A 16,175-nucleotide genomic window follows, 5' to 3' on the forward strand; every position below is an offset into this window, starting at 1 on the left:
AATCACAGACACTTGACATTTCAAATGGGGTGTGTACACTTTTTATGTCTGCTGTACTTACACCTACAATGTAACAACTTAAATATCTTGGAAAGAGCAGCCAATCAGTTGTTTTAATTGTCATATCTGAATAGCACATCAAAATACAAAATAAACAGCACATTTTATCTCTGAAGCAGACAACTTCTAAAAAATTATAGACCCGTTTAATTAGAAAGCCCCTGCAGACAAGTTGTACATTCAACAAGAAATTCTGAGTGAAAATGAAGAATTATTAATACATACCATAAAACTCTATATTTCAAAATACTGTAAGATTTTTTTTAAAAAAAAGAATTTTGTGTATCTATTTTCCTTTAATCTGAGCTTGTCAGCTTGGCAAATCATTAAATGAATTTTTTATTTCTTATTCAGATAGCTATACATTAGGACTCCCTTATCCACGGGATCAGTATCTGCTGATTCACCTATCCACAGTCTGAAAATATTAAAAATATTAAAAGGAGAATCCCATAAATATAAATTTCTAACAACAAAGTTACCAGACCTGGCTACTAGAGGGAGTCAGAGACCATGCTATGTATAGTGTTCATTATTGTAATAATGTTCGCTATAGCCACGTTTATCAGCATCCAGTGGGAGGAAGAGCTTGGAACTGTTTTCCTGTGGACACAATTGTCCTGCTGTATTTTCAAGCAATTAGGAGTGTTGGACTAATACCCATATGCCATAGAAAATAATTTCCATCTCGTTTTTTTAAAAAATGGCTAAAATAAAGGGATGTGCAGCAAACAAAGCTGTTTTTAATACATGACACCTGCACTTTCTCCTCCTGGCCAGTGTTCATAGTGCATCACTACTGCCAAAACCGTAGGGCAGGCACTGCCACGTCTCACACATAAGGTGAAGGTGCTGCATCCAGTGAATTCTAGTAGGGAAGAAAGACTGTCTAGTAGGTAATAGAATACCTCAACTGCCTTCCACAACAGTAACGTTGAAAAAAGATTAAGAAGAAAGAATCTCTGCTGCTGGCAGTGGTACTAACTCATGATCATCACAACTCTACCCAAAGCCAAAATCATTCCACAGATTTGGCACACCTAATGAAACAGTAAATGAAGGAAACAGATTTCCTTCAGCTCTAGCTCCTTGAGTCCTTGGGTTCTAAGAACATCTAAATGACTGTTAGTCCCCTGCCCAGCCAACCTACCACCTGAAGCAGCAGAAAAGCAATTTTAAAGGTATTAAAGGTAAACACCATATGAAAATTTATTGGCATTTCACCCAACTGTACAGGTACAGCTTAGGACAACTCAAAGCAGATAGGAAGAGGATTCATGCCTTAAAAAGTTCAGTGTTGGTCCAGGTCATTTTTTTTATTTTTTATTTTTTTGGAAGTGGCATGTAAAAGACATATCTTCTCCCTCCAGAGCACTGGTTCCCAACCTTGGATAACCCAGATGTTCTTGGACTGCAACTTCAAGAAACCCTGGACAACACAACTTTTGGTGAAGGCTTCTGAGAGTTGTAATCCACAAGGTTAGGAACCACTGCTCTAGGCCAAATGGTTTAAAACTCATTCTGAAACAGGCACTGATTACTGCATTAACTTACTTCTTCCCACTGTCGAACCTGAAGTGAATGACATCTTCTTGCAGTAGGGTCTCTTCCCTATCATAGCCAAAACGTTCACTGAACTTGTTAAAGTACTTTGAATCTGTAAGGAATTGGTGTAAGAAATAGTTCATGGCACAACTTACATGTAGGTACGGAATCCTATAAAAAGGAATGCACTCTCAAAATACTAAAAGATGAACAAAATAAAAATATACTACCCAAACAGGGGTGCTTTGATTTCAGAGAATGCCAAGAAAAGCAACTACTTGGAAAGAACTGTCTTCATGAAAACAGTAGTAACTTTAACTATGAAAACTGGTCAAGAATCGAGCTGTGTGGCTGGTGAGTGGTGGGGCCACTAGGGGACATATCAAGCCGATTCTGTTTAAATTACACTGGCTACCAGTTGCTGCCCGGGCCCAATTCAAAGTGCTTGTTTTGACCTATAAAGCCCTAAATACCTTGGGCCCTGGACACCTGAAGGACTGCCTCCTTCCATATGAACCTACCAGGCAATTAAAATCTAGCCGAGGGGGGGGGGCTTTTGAAAGAGCCATCCCTTAAGGAGGTAAGAGGGATGGCTTGTAGACAAAGCCTTTTCGGCAGCTGCCCCCAGACGATGGAACACCATCCCAAATGAGATCCGTCTGGCACCGATGCTTGATGGTATTTCAGCACTAGGTCAAAATCTTCCTGTTCCAGAAGGCTTTTAATTGAAATAATATCAACTGTGGGTTCTGATGGCAATTTTTAGAATATATATTTTAATTATATTTTAATTGTAGTATCTTTTTATTGTATTTTAATTGCTGTAAGCCGCCCAGAAACCTTTGGGTAGAATGGGCGACATATAAGTTAAATAAATAAATAACTAAATAAATGAACAAATAAATAAAATGATTCCAACCTAAAACAATGTGATTTATTCTTCCAAACCCCAGTACAAAAGCTACTTAAGATATTTTATTTTAAGCAATAAAGGTTCCTTATTAAAAATTATGTCAATTTGAAAAATAAATACAAATCGTATTTCCACAGACAGCAAAATGAAGCCCTGATCTTGCACTGCATAATACCAGGGAAAGAAATATAATAAACTAAAAAGTGTTAAGAAAACAAGAAAAGTATTTTGAGATATTCTCTTCATGAATTTTTCAATGGACAAACAAAGGAATCAACACCAAAGATGTAAACAAACTGAAAGTCTTCAGTTTCCACATTTTAAGGCAAAGTTAACAGGTGCAATTCCAAGGCCATGATTTCTAGTTAAGAAATTATCTAAAGAGTTGCATTCCTTTCCACATGATATTTTTCTTACCATTAACAAAAAAATTGAAACATTATGTCTTAGAATTTAAAAGATTACCATCCACTATTCAAGTTACCTAGATGTGAATCCAACTGAAAATCAACTGTAACCAGACTTAAATTGCATATATGCTAGATTAGGCATATGCTGAATTTGGCTAAAACAAACTCAAATGAACTTAGACCAAAACAAACTCAGCTTTGTCTTACTTATAGACAGGAATAGCATGAAATATTACAGATCAGAGCTGATACTTTGTTAAAAGAAGTCCCTACCATGGCCAAGAAAGTATTTACATATTATTCAACATCCCAATTAACTAGCAACATACATTTCACAAACATTATGGAAAGTGTTGACTTTGTACTACAAAACTCTAAATAGTATATGCAGAGCATACTTAAAATATTATGCAATGATTAATACTGGATTGAGATTTGGACAATCCAGGCTCAACTCCGCATTTAACCATAGAATTCATCTTACTTCAATGGCTTTATGACTTTTCATTCTGTTTTATGATGTCTGTAAGCTGCCTTGAGCACTACTCTGCAGTGGAAAGGAAAGGCAGAAATGTAACAAATAATCATGATCAGATGACTCTCTTCCTCTCAACCTCATCCAGCTCCACAGGTTGTTGTGTGGAAGCAGAGATATCTTTACCTTCTTAAGATTACTGTAGTAAAAGTGGTTTTATTTATTGTGTGCTGTCAAGTTAATTCTGATTTATGGAGATCCTTTTCAGTGTTTTCCACACAGAGAATACTCAGAAGTGGTTTGCCATTCCCTTCTGGGGGTGTCCTGGAGGTGTGTACCTTGCCCAAGGCCACATCAGCTGACTCTTCTGTGATGCACATTGGGGAATTTACCTCCCGGCCTCTGCAGTCAGATACAGTGGAACCTCTAATTACGAACTTAATCCGTACCGGAACAGTGTTCGTAAGTAGAAATGTTCATTAGTAGAAGCACAATTTCCCATAGGAATGCATTGAAAACCGATCAATCCGTTCCAGCCAAAGGAAAAAAATCACACAAAAAATGAAAATAAACAGAGCAAGTCTCACCCTGGGACTGCAAAAAAAAAATAATAATAATAAAACATTGGAGCAAGTCTCAGGCTGAGACTGAAAAAAAATCACTAAAAACCAAAACACAGAAACATAGCCCCCCAGCCCAAACCTACCCTCCAAAATCCACCCAGAAGAACATTTTAAAAGGAAAAAGCAGCACCTTACCAGTCCGAAGCATCTGCAGTGGCTTTCCGGGCTTCCGAAGCTGCCCCGACTGCCCTTCTCTTTCCTCCTCCTGCACCACTGTCCCGTCCACGAGCCTCGCCCAGGGCCTTCGGCAATGCTTACTCATGAGTAGACCCACCCTTTGGCAGCACTTACTCATGAGTGCACCCACCGATTACGGCGGCGCTGGACGTCCGGGAGACTGAACCTCCCTTTTCTTGACTGTTGGGGCAAAAGAGCTACAAAGAAGCAGCCTCTTTACCACCAACAGTTAGCAAATTTAAATTTCCCAACCTTTTCCCCTGCCTTTTTCCGTTCATACCTTGAAGTTCCGGCCACAAGTAGAGGCAAAATTTTGTGGCCGGAGCTGTTCATATCTTGAAATGTTCGTACTTAGGGACGTTCGTAAGTAGAGGTTCCACTGTACTTACCTCACTGAGCATTCAGCCAGCTGCAAAGGTGGATAAGTCTAACAAAATAATATATATTAAAATCAATCATTTTCCTCCTAGTGTTTCACACCAATGACTGTTTCAACATAACACGGGAGATGTGTGTAAAAATTGTATCACAAAGGAAGTGAGGATGTTCGTGATGTGGCTTTTCACTGCAAAGAGAAGGCAAAGGCACAAGATCAGGATAATAAATTTTCTGTTTCATGAGATGATGTGGGCAGCATCTAGTGAATAGACAAAAACTCCCAGAAGCCTTCACCACTAGCTGTAGTGGCCAGATTAATAAATTTTCTGTCTTGAGATGATGTGGGCAGCATTTAGTGAATATACGAAAACTCCCAGAATCCTTCACCCCAACTGTACTGGCCAGAATTTCTGAGAGCTGTAGTCCAAGAATATCTGGAGACCCAAGAGTGGATAACACTGGTCTGTAAGATCCCCTCTACTGCTGACTACCATTTGTGCTTGTTGAAATACAGTCCTGAAAATAGCTTCTTGTATGGGTGAAAAGAGGTTAACTGATGAAAAAAGGAGTCAGCTTCTGGCATTTTCTTTTGGTTGGTGTCACTTGGTGAATGGTAGTAAGTACAGAAGTACAATATCCCACATTAAATTTCAAAAACATTGTTCCCAATAGCTGTCTTCATGCATGTCACAGGATAACAAAGTTAAACATATGTTGCTGACTGATCTTTTCAATTCTTTTAAGAGAGGTTACCTAACTGGCTATTGTTTTTCCTGTTTCCAGAAAAACTTTTCTCAAAATAGTGATGCTACTTAGGAGGCATAGGGAGCCTTTGATCCTTCAGATATTTCAGATTTAAACTTCCACAACTTCTTACTGTTAGCCATGCTGGTGAGGCTGATGGGATCCACAGCCTCAAAAACCTACATACCAAAAGTCTGCAACCTTTGCTTTAAGCACTCAATAAATGTTTCACAGAAAACATTCTGAAAAATATCATATTTATGAAGAAATTATTTAATTTCAATGGGAAATTTCAGCTTATACATATCACAAATTATTCCAAAATTATTTTACTAAAGCCACACCATGCTAGTAACAAACTCATTCTTTTCCTCATTGAGAGTTCTGAAGACCCAGGAAAAAAATTGGGAAGGAAATGGATTTTTCCCATGACTCTTGATTTTTTTGTTTTTTCCACCAGTAGAAAGGACGTGGGACGTGGTGGCGCTGTGGGCTAAACCGCAGAAGCCTGTGCTGCAGGGTCAGAAGACCAAGCAGTCGTAAGATCGAATCCACGCGACGGAGTGAGCGCCCGTTGCTTGTCCCAGCTCCCGCCAACCTAGCGGTTCGAAAGCATGCAAATGCGAGTAGATAAATAGGTACCATCTCGGTGGGAAGGTAAACAGCGTTCCGTGTCTAAATCACACTGGCCATGTGACCACGGAAAGACTGTCTTCGGACAAACGCTGGCTCTATGGCTTGAAGAGCGGGATGAGCGCCGCCCCCTAGAGTCGGACACGACTGGACAAAAATTGTCAAGGGGAACCTTTACCTTTAGAAAGGACTGAATTTCAAGAGTTGCCGGGGGGGATGGGTGGAACAGTGAACAAATCTTATATGGAATTATTACTGGGAGAATGCTTTAAAATTTCTGGACGTTTTCTCTTTCATTCTGCAACTCCACACCCGATATTTGCTGTAATATTGCTTCACATGAAAGGGGTGGGACATTTATACCAAAATGACTGACTGAGCATCGGCTACTATGTCGCTAGCAGAACGTTTTAAGGTCAGAATTTCAGAAGCCAATCTAAATAATCTTTTGTACATTTCATCACACAAAACAATAAGAAAAAAGAGTACATGGCCTTTTCAATATTAAGAATGAACATTTAAGAACTGAAAAACCCACTTAGTATGTCTCTTCATAATGTGGACCACATGTCTACTGCTACTACTTAATCCTTCACTTTCTCAACTTACTTTATCTTTCTCCTGCTATACTCAGAAATGTTTCCTGAATTTCTACCACGTCTAACAGACTGAAAGCCCAAGCAATTAGAACTTTTAATAAGTCAATTTGGAAATCACTCCTCTCACTTAAAAACAAAGAAGGACTAATTTGTAAATTCAGATTTTTCAGTTTCTCCATCACAAACCTCCATGGATAATAATACTGTGTTTCCCCGAAAATAATACAGGGTCTTATATGAATTTTTGTTCGAAAATACATTAGGGTTCATTTTCAGGGGATGTTTTATTTTTTTCATGTACAACCATCTAAAGTTATTCACATCTAGTCCTGTCATCTTCTTCTGGATGCTGCACAATGGTCGAGGGTGGGGTTTCATTTATTACGAGTACCCTGAAAAATCATACTAGGGCTTATTTTGAGGTTAGGTCTTATTTTGGGGGAAACGGGATATATAATTTGATAATGAATTCCAATTGTACCTGGGATTTTTTTTTCACAAAGAGACAATAGTACACATAAGTAGTATCTACCATATTTGTCCTCAGTTTACCAAATAACAGATTAAGAAAGAAGATTTAACATACTTTTGAAAAGTACTTCACTTGAACTGCAATGGGTTCTTCTTAGGAAAAAAACAGAAGAGTGATTTCTAGCTATGGAACAAACAGAATTCTCTAAACATAGCCCAATTTCATGGCAAAAAAGATGATTCACAGTCTTGCAGAACACAATACATGAAGGAAAGGCATGTCTTCAATATGCTAAGCATCATCCATTAAGAACCCAGTATCATAATTAGGCTTTACAAAACTTTTACGAAAATTACAAGACTGCTTTTCCATCCACACAAATGTAAGTCATTTCTGGCAAAACACACAACACTTGGTTTTATGTAGGCTACAAAAGTTCAGAAGAGCCACAGGTGTGACTGTCTCTAAAAATATGTCAATAAAGACAACGAAATATTCCAAAATGTACACACTATGCACAGAATCTAAAACTATGAAACTTTTTCCTCTTTTTGTGGATGCATAACAGATATCAGTATGAAGCCTAAGTCTGCAGTGCATCTTCATCTGCATCATATATGCCCATTTGTTTACAGAATCAAAAACATAATTTACTCTCCAAAAATACATTAAAATAATCACAGGAGTAAAAATTTGGAAGGTTGCAAATACTCAGCCCAAATCACAGAATTCTTCGAGACAGCTGCTTGGAAGAACCACAAGTGTAACAATATTTTAAACTTTTACTAATTGTTTTTCTTCACTACATTTTTTTTAAATAGACCATTTTTTGTAAGATTATAACAGTATTCCACAGCCTGATACCCTACACACATGCCTCCGGCACTAAAACTGCCACAGCAATAGTAACCAATAGGAAGTTTTGTAATATTGCACTGACATAACTGTTGGCATGCTATGTTGCAAGTATGGCTTTACAGCTTTCCTCCTCAGTACTACATGACTGAAAAGAAGCAAACTAGGGATTGGAAGCCATGCTTCTTTACTGTAAAACGTAAAAACTGAAATCAAAACTTTATTTTCCGGAATAAATCAACTATTTTTCACCATAACGCATGAAGTCAAGCCTTTAAAAAATTCTCCTAATAGAATAAGACAATATTTTGTAGAATAAGGCAAGATTCTATAAAAGTTGAAGCCATGGCATTTCCTTTCACTGTTTCACAAACTGCAGTATCAAACCACTCTCCCTTAAGCTATTTAGCAAGATGGTTTCCAGAATTATGCTCCATATACACAAATGACTGAGGACAGCCAACCGCTGTCAAGAAGTTACACTGACAATCTCATCCTAGATTTCTTCCTCTGCTGACCTCTACTAAGGATGGCTCACAGAGAAATGAAACTAAAAGCAGTATACCCTAGATGGCTGAAATTGGACAGTTTCTACAGACTCAGAGGATGGAGTTGCCTTACAGGCAGATGTATAAGACCAGTGTTTCCCAACCTTAGGTAACCCAGGTGTTCTTGGGATACAACTCCCAGAAGCCTTCACCATTAGCTGTACTGGCCAGGGTTTCTAGGAGTTGCAGTCCACTAACACCTTGGCTGCCCAAAGATGGGAAACACTGGTCTATGTCCTCTAAATGCTTGTCTCCTACCTGCAACATGACAAAGCTCTTCTCCACAATTTCCAGGGAGACCACCATAATGTTCAGATTAGCAAATGTAGATAATTTAGTTTTAATCCTTTTATCTGATTCCAACTTGTTTTCTCATATAGCAGTCTTACAATTCACTTTTGCTGATAATATTTTCTAAAAGAAACACGGAAGGCTGGACAGTGCCAAGATGAAACCAATCTCAGGGAATAACTCAACAACAGAATGGGGAAAGTAATTACATTATGCAACAGACAATGGCCAGTTTAGCCATGTAATGACACCTTTCACTTTAAAAGGCTCTTCCTCATTAGAGATTGCAACATACCCAGTGTCAAAAGTATCAGGTACGCCCACCTGATTTTTTTCTTGTGTTCTCTATTATCCCATCTTCCCTTCGGTAAGTGTGAACAACACACATCCACTTCCCAAAGGTAACGAGAACAAACACACACAAAAAGTTCTTGCTGGCCCTCTCGTAATGGGAACTCAGGACTTCTGTTGCAGAGGACCATTCGGTAGGCACGTCACAAACAACGCCGTGGTGAGCCGAAGAGACCCGCAGCCTAACACAGGCAAAGCCTGTTCGTGTGTTCTTTCCTTCACTTGCTGTCGGGAAAGCTGCCCTTCGCTCTTTTCAGCCGTGGGCGCTCGGAAAAACCCAGAGCTTCTTCCCACAGCAGAGACCCAACCTACACAACAGCGCGTGCTTAAGCAGCAACTCTCCAGCCGCCACCCTCACAAACCGAACTCCTCAGCACTCAGTCACCGGGAGTCGCGGCCTCCCCCCCTCCTCCCAATCCCGGTCCCTCGGGCGAAGCAGCTCTAGCGGTCCAACGGAGAAAGAAATTCCGACTCAAAGCCACAGCCGACAAACCACCGTGAAAAGATAAACGGCCGACCAGACGCTTAACAGGGAGAGAAAGCGACCCCAAAGGAACTATGCCGCGAATCCCCCCGCACTTACCCTGTCACAACAGGCGCCATCTTCCACAAACTCTCGCCAAAACTCCTACTCTCGCGAGACTAGGCAATGTGTCCACCAGGCAAGCGTCCGCGCGCGCGCATCCCAACCGTTCCCCACCCATCCACCCACCCACCCCCAGCCAGCAAGCGCACGCGCAAAAGTAACCTCTTGTCACCACTACGAGAAGCAAGAAAAACAAAAAACAGAGGGGCGGGGCTACGGAGGGAACGGAGTCGGCAGTTTTGCCTCGCCCACTTACTCACTCACAAACCAGCTCTCCGTGTCTCAAGAGACAGACACAACAGGCGTGGGAACCAATTAGGATCTCTCGCGAGATCGGAGGAGCTGCACGAGAAAGCAATAAATACGAAGGAAGGAAAGGGAGACCCTACTTCCAGCCTAGCGACTTTGTGCCATCTGCCTGAGAGGTTGCGGAACAAACCATTCAAAAGGGGAGGGGGAGCTCGGCATGGGACTGGTCCAGATAACATAAACAGGGGAGTAAATGGGAAAAAAACTCGAGTGTTGGAAGTAGCGCGGAGGATTTTGGCGGGAGAAAGCAATCCAGAATGTTTAGAGACATTTAAAAGCAGGGTGGATTGATTTAAATCACGAGTCAGTGATCATTTTGTTTTAAAAAAATATTTAAAATTTAAAAACCAATTTAAATTTAAAAATCCGTTTTTTTAAAAAAATTGATTTCTGATAAAAATTCTTACTGATTAGTGATTCACATGGTTTTGATTTAAATCAAATTCACTCTGTTTAAAAGCCAAATTCTTTTAAATGAAGTGAACACCATTTATTTTGTTTCATTTAATGGCTTTTTAATATCAGATTTGTTCGCATACCTGTGTGGCACATCACACAGTCAGTGGTGGAGAAGCAATTAATAAGCATTGGGCACATTTCAGCCAAAGGTCAGGACTTTTAAGCCAACCTTGCTGATCTAACTGGGAGAGACCCTAGTACTGTAATCCTGGATAGGTTTACTCAGAGCAATTCCACCATGTTTAAAAAAGACTTACTTCCAGGTAGATGTTTATAGCATTCTACCACCACCACCCAAAAAACACACCAAGGGTTGTTGGTGTACTTATTAGAAAACTAACATTTCACACATGAGCCACTTTGAGACTTGAAGGACTTTTCATCAGACCAGTACAGAACTGAAAGAAGGGAGGAGAAAAAGAAAAGGCCCCAAAAATCATGGGGGCCAGATGATAAGGCCAGGCTCTCTTGTATGAACTGAATTCCAAAGCAGAGCTGAAATATCTCAGAATAAGCTTGAGACAGGAATTTTCACCTTGGAGGATACTGATCTTATTTAAAACAGCTACTCTATGAGTTGGGTACTTCACTGAAGAGTAATCAATTGCAAGTTCAATTCTACTCTGTTTTCTGGATATAGTTAGGCTGTGTAGCCTTGGGCAAGCTGCATAGTCCCAGTAAACGATTTCTAAGGAGTCTATGCTGTAGGGTCCTAACCTGTGGTCTGCAGACCCCCGGGGGGGCATGAGGTCTTCATAGAGGATCCAAAAAGGCTTAAAAATTGTTATGATCTTTTGCAGGAAAGAAAGGAAGAAAGAAAAGGAAACATCGAAAAAAATGTAATTTCCTTTGTGTAGAACTTGGCTTTTCTAACCTACCATCTCCATTAAAAACAAACAAAAGTAAAAAAAAGTTATGAAAATAACTGTTTGGTAGCAAATAACTGTTTCATGTTTCTGTACATGGTGATAACATGCAAGTGAATGACACTGAGTGGCTGAGACACAGCTCGTGACATTTCTTGCTACTGCGCAGTCAGAAGTTACAGGAAGAGGGAGTCGGTCAGTGTGAGTGAGTGAGTGGATGGACCTCATGATCATGTTTCATCTTTGATTTCTGCTAATAAAACCATTTGGTTATTGTCGGGTAAAGTGATTTTTCAATATAATCACAGTTAATTTTGTAATAATGTATTTTGGCTGAGCCTCAGAATGGATCTCTGGGTGAATTTGAAGCGTAAAAGAACTGATGATATTGATGAGGGTGCATCCTGCTCAAAGCAAAAAGAAGCTTCTTCTATTCATCTTAAAAAGTGTCACAGTTATAGCAAAGAATATCTGTTGATTGGCTTCACATGTACAGGTTCCAAGGACAAGCAACTGCTACAGCGGTGTGTTATGAGATATTGTCCAACGAGGCCAAGAAACCATCAAAATTGTGAAGACATCTCAATAATAAACATAAAGAACATGCCACAATGAGCATCATTTTTTTCCAGAAGCACGAGTTTTGAGAAAGTAAGAAAATGGTAAAAAGAGATTGCAACTGGTTGTAACATTTGAAGTCTGTCAACTAATAGCAAAACAAAGTTGGAATTGTGGCATCATCACTTATCAAACTGAAACTATGAGACATATCCAAACCTCACAAGTTTTCTTGATTTCACTAACAAAGAGTTGTCTAAGGAGGACACATCCCTTTTTACACACAATTTGGAAGACTTACATCATTGTTTCCATCAATTTCCAGACGTTTCTTCATTTATTTACTACTATGTTTGGTGTGGTATCTTTGAGGTGTCTATCAGTTTGGATCTGGAAATCCCACAAGATCTTGACCATAATTTTTTTACATTTACTTTACCCGACGTTCCCGTGGGTTTTTGGAAGCTGACGAGTTATATTTTTTGCATGATGACCAGTGCACTAATTTTGCCATTCTTATTATGGGTAATTTTGTAATCTGTTGTGCAATCTTTGGACATTCGCAGATGAGGTGTGACACAGTTTCATCTTTTTCTTGGCAGAGACTACATTTTCTGTTAGCACTAATTCCTTGAATCTTAGTTTTCATCACATTGGCTTGTTCTTCTGCAGCCAAAATCAAGCCTTTGGTTCCTTTCTTAATGGTCTCTAGTTTTAGCCATACCCATGATGAATTATTATCATGCCTTCCATCAATATTTCCCAGGTGTTGTCCATGTAGTGGCTTGCTTTTCCAACTGTTTAGTTTATTTTCAAATTGTTGTTTCTTATATTGAGCCTTTCTTTCTGTCATTTTCAAAATATTCTCCATTTTCACCACCTTAAGTAATTTTTCTCAGCTTGTAGTAATATAATCATTTAGACTTCTTTTTCCCTCCTCTAGTATCTGCTGTATTTGCAGGAATCCACTCCCTCCAATTTTTCATGATAAATATAATGTGTCCACATCATTTTTTGGATATAGTATGTGAACCATGTTAATTAGTTTCCATGTTTTTCAGTCCAATTCTTCTAATTCATTTTGGGTCCAATCTGTTATTCCAGCTGGGTATCTAAATACTGGAACTGTCCATGTGTTTATGGCTCTGATTGTATTTCTGCCATTCAATTTTGATTTTAAGATTTTCCGCAGTCTTTTGGTGTATTCCCTTGCCAACTCTTTAACTTTTGTGTGCAGGATGTTATCTGCTTCTAGTATTCCAAGGTATTTATAATGTTCATCATTTGATAGTGATTTTATTATACTGTATCACAATTTTAACTCTATTCCATCTAGTTTTTGGATCTTACCACATTGTATAGATAGAGCTGCACATTTGTCATTTTAAAATTTCAGTTGAATATCTTCACTAAATAATTGCACTGTGTTTAGCAGCGGTTTTATCTCCATGGAACTTTTTGCATATAGTTTTAGGTCATCAATGTATAGCCCTGCTTGTTCTGAAATTGGGTAGCCCAATCCAGTTTTATTTAAAATTATTGACACGGGGATTTTTGAGATATTAAGCAATATTAAATTTGCATGGAATCATTCCAATAAAAATACAGTGGTGCCTCGCATAGTGACGTTAATCGGTGTAGCAAAAATCGTTGGAAAGCGAATTCGTCGCTATGCAATTTTAAGAAGCCCAATAGGAATGCATTGAAACCCCTTCAATACATTCCTGTGGGCTTAAAACTGACCTTTAAGCGAAGATCCTCTATACGGTGGCCATTTTCACTGCCCGGTAAGCGAGGAATCCGTCCCTAAACACAGCGGGCAGCCATTTTTTTTACCCGGTGGCCATTTTGGAACCACCGATCAGCTGGGGGAAAATCATCGCTTTGCGATAATCGGTAAGCGAAACAGGGTGCCGATCATCGCAAAGCGATTTTTCCCCATTTAAAACATCGCAAAAGCGATCACAAAAAGTTCGTTGGTATGCAATTTTGTCGTTAAACGGGGTGCCCGTTAAGCGAGGCACCACTGTATTATAAAAAGAGTGTGTGCGTTAAAAGATTAACTTGTTCCTTCTCTCCAATTTGAAAATCTTTCATGAGAATCTTGAAATATTTGATGCAGTTTGGGGTTTTATATCGTAAGTCTTGGTGGTCTGTGGCAACAAAACTTCTGTATAAGGAGGAAATGTGTAGTGGAGTGTGAAGGTAGGAGAGCTTTTATTCTGAGCAGGAGTAACGGTGAGTAAAGCTGTGCAGTTTTATATTTCAGGATTGTAACTCCCAACATTCCCCAGGTATGACACGGTGTAATATGTCATGTGTTTTTGTTCACCTGATGTTGTATTTACCTAATTTTCAAGCCTGCCAAGGTCTGATGTATAAAACCATAGAATTCAAAGAGGGTGTGCTTTGTTTTTCACATGACTGTAGTAGAGACAGCACTATTATCAGCAAGGTTCTACTTTCATAGGTATAACTATAGTTTGATCCCATTGTAGTTGGTGGGCAAGATGCAAGAATGTCTTCCTTTTCACCAGAATGTTGCTTCATAGGTCAGGCAGTTCTCTCCTTCTGCTGACCTGTGAGGTAATATATACTGTACATTTGACCATTTAAGGTCTGTGGTGTGGTGACCTACTAGTAATCCAGTCCTCTTCTTTTGCTTGTTTCTCTTCTTATGGGAAGACTGGAGAACCAGCCCACAGAGTTCCCTATAGCTTCTGTAGGGTTATGGGCATTAGGAACCAAATAATATCCTAAACCGGTGCCTGGTTTCAGTAATGGGCTAGATCGGGGTCTCCAAACTTTTCAGCAGGAGGGCCACATCGTATACACTCCACATTTTTGAGGGCCAAAGGAACATGCATATGCACACATTCCCATATGCCATTTAGGGTTTTATAGGTTAAACCAGCACTTGAAATTTTGCCCAGAAATGGCAGCCAGTGGAGCTACTGTAATGGGGAGTGGGGGTGTTAATGTTGTACCTATAACCTGCCCCAATCAAAAATCTAGCAAGAGCTGAGACAAAGCCTCTGGCTCCTGATCAGGAAAGAGAGGCTCACTCTTCGCCGTGTTTCCCCATTGCATCATTCTTCTGACTTTGCCTTAACCTGTCAAAATCCCTTTTGAAGGAACCAGCTGGATTGAGAAGTCAGCCAGTTTAAAGGCTTTTAAACAGTAAGGATAGATAAAAATAAAAGAAATGAAATCTCTGTAAAGATTATAGGAGTTGCTGGAATTAGTGCCAGGAATTTATATCTTGATATGCAGCTGCTTTGTGGTGTGGTGACCCACTAGGCTACAAACCTCTTATCTCCCCAAAGCAATGTTCCTGGGTACTGGAGCATTTCGATCAACATAGCCCGGTCATTAACCTTCATAAACAGAAAGGGCTATAGAGACTTTCTGTTCAAGCTTGGGCAATGATTCCCTTTCTTTGATGTGTTCTGATTCATGGTGTGCTCCCTGGCTTGACCTCCCGCCGTGACACTGTCAGCTCTGACTCTTAGTGTGACCCTTGGCTCCTCCTCAACAGCTGCATAGAGCTGAGTTCAGCTCTGACAGATAACCACTTCAGGACAGAAAATTGTCCAGACAACTGAGCACTACAGATGTAGAGAATGATAATGGAGGCTTTGCTGAGCACGTGGGGAAAATGTCCTAGTGAGAGGCTGATGGCAAAGGAAAGGCTGGGGGGGGGGGGGGAAACACAGATAGCAGGAAATGGTCTCCTGCCTGCCTCCCTGCTCAGATTCAGACAGAAAGTAAACCTTGGACAGCTCTAAGGGCAGTACATGGAGCACAGCTCAAGCTTTATATCTGAAAATGGACCTTTATGACCGTTCTAAGCCCTGTGGAGAGCAGGGGTGCTTTGACCTTGTACTTTTATGATACTCTGCTGCTTCTAGGTAAGTCTGATGGTTCTTCAGGCAGAATTAGGTAAAATACTAGCCTTCTGGACAATGAGCATGTGCATTCTCCTGAGACAGTGGTTCCCAACCTTGGATAACCCAGATGTTCTTGGACTGCCAATTCCCAGAAGCCTTCACCACTAGCTGTGCTGACCGGGGTTTCTGGGAGTTGCGGCCCAAGAATGTCTAGGTTTCCCAAGGCTTGGAATCACTGCCCTGAGGGTTCAAATACACATATAAGTGCTGTTGGGTAACCTGTTGGTGGTAGCACCACCCCCTCTGATCCACACACACTCACCCCATTCAAGAAACAAATGATGGTGAGCTTTGAACACCTATTGAAAACGTATTTGCTTCAATGGGTATTGTCTGGATCATAATGACTGTGACTACTCTGTTTATGTATTGA

The 16,175-nt window shown here is 40.0% G+C and overlaps 1 protein-coding gene across 3 annotated transcripts in view; it reads right to left on the reverse strand.

Annotated features, from left to right (window-relative positions):
- The window catches only part of RBPJ (recombination signal binding protein for immunoglobulin kappa J region), a 57,507-nt gene extending 47,568 nt beyond the window's left edge, over positions 1-9,939 (reverse strand). Inside the window, exon 1 of one of the 3 annotated variants that reach the window (XM_078394042.1) lies at positions 9,917-9,939. Coding sequence is in view for 2 of the 3 variants with exons in the window: in XM_020780411.3 (XP_020636070.1) it covers positions 9,658-9,677 (20 nt within the window). In the remaining variant the exon portion in view is untranslated. Of the gene's footprint in view, positions 1-9,657; positions 9,789-9,916 lie in introns of those variants that run through there. The other 2 variants (XM_020780411.3, XM_078394041.1) reach the window with 2 other exon arrangements.
- Positions 9,940-16,175: the final 6,236 nt, after the last annotated feature.

This window comes from Pogona vitticeps, chromosome 5 (genome assembly GCF_051106095.1).
Source record: "Pogona vitticeps strain Pit_001003342236 chromosome 5, PviZW2.1, whole genome shotgun sequence".
Classification (NCBI taxonomy): Eukaryota; Metazoa; Chordata; class Lepidosauria; order Squamata; family Agamidae; genus Pogona; species Pogona vitticeps.